The sequence below is a fragment of the Pyricularia pennisetigena genome, chromosome 3 (genome assembly GCF_004337985.1).
Source record: "Pyricularia pennisetigena strain Br36 chromosome 3, whole genome shotgun sequence".
Lineage (NCBI taxonomy): Eukaryota > Fungi > Ascomycota > Sordariomycetes > Magnaporthales > Pyriculariaceae > Pyricularia > Pyricularia pennisetigena.
Window position 1 is genome coordinate 1,294,296 of NC_043742.1, and position 5,007 is coordinate 1,299,302.

At 31.9% G+C, this 5,007-nt stretch overlaps 1 protein-coding gene across 1 annotated transcript; it reads right to left on the bottom strand.

Annotated features, from left to right (window-relative positions):
- Positions 1-1,777: 1,777 nt before the first annotated feature.
- Positions 1,778-2,224, bottom strand: PpBr36_02296 (uncharacterized protein; the record flags this gene model as incomplete). Its single annotated transcript, XM_029889478.1, has 2 exons — positions 1,778-1,876; positions 2,111-2,224. Coding segments are annotated over 2 exons (213 nt in total), but the record flags the coding sequence as incomplete, so codon positions are not given.
- Positions 2,225-5,007: the final 2,783 nt, after the last annotated feature.

Sequence of the window (5,007 nt, forward strand, 5' to 3'; positions counted from 1 at the left end):
TAAGGAAATAAAAAAAACAGTAAATATAAAACATAATACCTAAGGGAAAAATATTTAAATTCCAATCAATTTTCAAACTTGGTAATTTAATCCCGGGTTATAACAGGAAAAATCGTTAACCTTTGTGGCGTCCGCGTCGGCTTTATCATATATTTTATTTTCCATAATTTTACTATCGAAATTTGGAATACAATAGTTTTAAATATAATTTAATAATAAATTCGCCGCTAAATCGACATTTTTTACGGACATTATATTTAGAATATTGGGACGCCCAAAGGGCCCCAAACTAAAATTCGGGAAATAAAAACCTGGGAATCGAAAAGGGCGAAATTGGGCCCGATACCGATCGGGTTTTTGGTTGCGCCTATTCCGGGTGCGTAAAACTTAAAAGGCCCAAAATTAGGAATTGGTGATTGCGTTACGGATTTAAATAATCCTTAACCCTCGTCTAACTATACCGATATCGGCTTAGGATTACAATATAACCACACGGGAAATTCGAAAGCAATTTTTTGAACGATTTTCCTATTATTAAATTTGCTCGCATTTAAAATAAGCCAAAATTAAATATTTAATTGCCAGGGTAAGCTTTGGTTTAATTAAACGTTTTTAACCGTGGTATGGTTTTACAATTAATTTCCCCCAATAAAAGAATATTTACAGTAAAAACCATAAAATAGTTGATATAAAAACACCTACTTTATTGCAAAAAAACATTAATGCCAAATTTACCTATTTTCGGACCAGGCCCTTTTTTGGTACTTAAACATATCGGCCGTGGACCAGTTTCCTATTTTCCGCCCGGCGACCTGAACCGACGCAAACTATAAAAAAGCATATTTTTATTTTAATACAAAAATAGCAATAATAATCCAGAAGTTAGACCATAACCGTTCGTTATTCCCAAATTCCAGCAAATATATTTACCATTTTTTTTACGGTTTTTTAATGTATTTGTTACGTTAAAATAAAAAGGCTCAATCTGAACCGCACTGGCGATCGCTGCAATTTAAAGCGTAAATATGGACCTGCTAATCGATACGCGCACGAGGTCGTATATAACCACGGAAAACCAAAATATATCCAATAGTAGCTCGGGTTATCCAAAAGCCCCACTTGGTAACACCACGACAAAATCGAATATCGATTTACAAAATTAGAAACCTTAAACTAAAAGGATAAAAATTATTATCGGAATTCGCAACCTTTACCCCAATTAAATGTGAAATAATTTTAATTTGTCGAGCCGGTTTTTGAAATATTTGGGTTCTATAGCTTAATGCGATTGGTTTACGGGAATAGAAAATTTAAATTTTAATTGTAAAAGTAATAAATGGTTAGTTTTTGTTTTTGGGTTGGTATATAAATTAATCCACGTTCCGGTTTGGGATTAATTTCCACTGCAAATGTATGGAAATTGCATAATTTCATAAAACGCTGTTATAGCAAAATAACCAATATATAATATTGTTGTACCTATATTTTATTTTGCAAACGGGTTACCTGCATTATTTCCATTATTTGCATTTATCGTATTATACTTCCTCCTATTATCCCATTTTCCCATTACGAAAAAAAAATGCTAAACGTATAATCCATTTTAAATTGCTTTTGCGGTAATAGCGCGTTTTCGTTGCGTAATTAACAAATTTCCGCCTTTTAATGATCACATTTTGGGGGTTGCAATATTTATTCCAAATTGTTTAACCTGTTTATACATCGCGATTAGTTTTTTTTTTAATATAGCAATTTCGACGTTTTTATTTTTAATTTTTTAATAATACCATTCCTTAACCGCGGCGTTTTCGTCCTCGTTTTCCTTAAATTTAAACCCGAATACCGCTTTTAGTGTTTCGTTCGTCGAAATGCAATCCTATAATTAAGTGTTGGTATCCGAAGCAGCGGAAAGCTTCGATTCGAGCTTTTAATTTTAATCCCATAGCATTTTGTAGCTTTTAAAAAGGTTATTATAGCTTTAAAATATTTTGTTATATTCCCGGTGGGAAGTTTCGATTAAATGGATTGCATTCCACAAATAACGGTTAATTGCGTTATACGTATTTTAACCGAATTAGCGACGAAAATAAAAAATCGTTAATGTGCGTACCGTTTGTCCGTTGGTTTCCAGCCTGGGATTTTGCGAACCGGTTATAAAAACATTTGGTATATTATATTTTATCCGGATTGGCGGTATTACGCACAACGGGCTTTTAAACCTTAGGCTAATACCTTATTTGCTCGTTGGCACGTTAAATATAAGTATTTTGTAATTAATAAAAGGTTTCGGCTAAAATTAACTGATTTTATAAAAAAATTCGATTTTGGTAAGCCAATTATGTAATGAAAGCTCGGTTTAAATTATACCGGGAGGGGTTAAGTATATCTTTTATCGCTGTTTGGTTTTTAATTTTTTCGAAATTTTAATACCAGTTTTATTTTCGTTAACCTCCCAAAAGCTGTCCGGTATATGGGCCAATTCTTGGGTTCCGTCGTTTGGTTTTGTTTTTTATTTATCCGTCCCTGTTTCCGATTGCAAAAAATTCTTTTTATTTTATTTAATTCTTTTTTTACCTATAGTAAATCTGTTTTCCCGCCAGCAGTTTAGCTTCAAATTTTTATTTTACTTTGCTAAAATGGATTTGTGTTTTTTATAAATAAAAGCTTTCCCAGATTCCGCGGCCTTATATTATAAATTAACAGTTTATTATCCTAATAATCTATTTAGAAACTCCCTTTTTTTATGTAAAATATTTTCAATTACCCATTGGTTAATTATTAACTATTTAAAAAAGAAAAAAAAACCAATTATTTCCAAAAATATTTACCAGCCCGGTTTTAACGTTTGGCCTTATACCCGGATCCTAAGGTTTGGGATTTTAGGAAAATACCCCAATCGCGCTATTTTTTCGGATAAATCGAACGCGGATTCCCGTAAATAATCCGAAATCCTTTTTCGAATAGGTATTTTCCGTTGGTTTCGACCTGGTTTTTACACCTTTTTTTTGTACAATATATTAAACATATCCTCGATATCGTTTAGTTTATAAATTTTCGATTTTATTAAAGCGTTTTAAAAACGGAGTGTTAAATTTATCCATATACCGGTCGGCGAATATAGCAAACCTTTTCCGCGATTTTTCCGTCGCAATTATATCTTTCCGACTCGAAAACGATAAATTCGTCCTTATTTGGGTATTTTATATAAAAAACCAGTTCGACCCCGGACAGTTTTCCGTATTTGTAACATTTGTTTAACAATTTTTTAAAGTTTCGATTAATTTTTTTCTGGTGTCGCTGTTTGCCTTATTTTCGAAAATTTATTATATATTTCCGAAGGGATTAAAGGTTCGAATATAAATATAAAATAAAAGGGATATTTTAATAATTGCGACAAAATAAACCCTAAATACAGGATTTGTCCAAATCCGGGCCGGTAAATTAAATACCAACGGTATAACGTTAAAATTCCGGTTATATGTATAGGAGGGAAATGGCCCTATATTTAAATGGGGATCCAGGCCCAGAATTTGGGCACCTTACCGGTACAAATTATTGGTGGGGCCAAATTAGGCATACCGACGAGTACGACGTAATTATTACAATTATCGGGACACAATTGAAATTAGGTTTACGAATTAGTGATAAAATCCAAATATATAACGTAATAAATTTTAATTATATATTAATACCAGTTTACCGGTTATAATTCTGCTCGGCTAATTTTCGTGTCGACATTTGGTTAAAGGATACAAATTAACAATTCCTAAAAAAGTCCAAAATTGTAAAAAGAAAAACTGATAATAATTGACAAATTCGGATAGAAAAATAAAAACAGAAAATTAAGGCCAATATAGAACCGTCCTACAAATCCATAATTTATTTATATAACTCCTTTAACGCCTTCACTTATACCTTTACCTACGCTGCCCATTTTTCCAAATTACCGATTTTGTCGTCTATTTCCTTTTAAAACTTTTTTAACTAAGTTTCTCTCCTATATAATTACGTTAATAATATATTTTATACTATCCATTAACAAAATCACAAATATTTACTCGTTATTAAATACCTTTAACTGTTTTATATATTCCTATAACCGTCGAAAAAATAGCTGCTCACAATGCTGCTTATTGTACTATTTACAACGCTGCTTATAATGCTGTTGCACAACCTGTTTCACAACCTGTACCAAGCCTTTTGCACTTTTAACGGCCGTATTATCTTTTACCGTCGTGCGCGGACTATTTTCCGACGAAAAATAATTTGGTACCGGTTGCGAAATTTTGTTATAATTACAAATTACTGTTTAAAAACCGTCGCTAAAAATAAAATTAGGAAATTCGACGTTTAAATATACCTGGGTTAACGGTAAAGTTTAAAAATCCGACAAATTTGCAAAATTTTCTAAGTCGAAACTGTGGAATTAAATTCCAAAATTAAATTGTAATTAATCGAAAAACATATTATCGGATTAGTTTTGGCTGCTAACAATTTACGAAAAAATGGTACGAAAATCTTTACGTTAATTTATTTTTGGGCGATTATTTATTTGAAAGCTAATTTACAAACCGTCGGGGAAACGAATGCAGGTTTAATTAAACCGCGCGTTAAATTTAAATTCGTTAACGTTTTTAACCGCCACCCACGCCCCGCTAATAAATATAAACCTTGCATTAATTCCATTTTTATTAAAAATGTGGTTTTATTAATATAATTTCTCATTATATACCGAATAAAAGAAAACGCCACCGTGCTGTAACGAATAAGGAATAGTTGACGGTTTTATCGTTACCAACAGCCCGAATTTAAACCCAACCTCCCGTTCGGACCTTTTTTGGCCCGGATGGCGTCCTTTTAATACCCCAAAACGATAATAGTTTTTTTTCCGTAGCAACCCGTTCCTCGATATATTATTGGATTACCAATTGAAGCTTTTTAACAATTTTCTGGGTTTAACCTACAAATTCTATAATATAATACCATTATTTTTAATAAATTGTTATT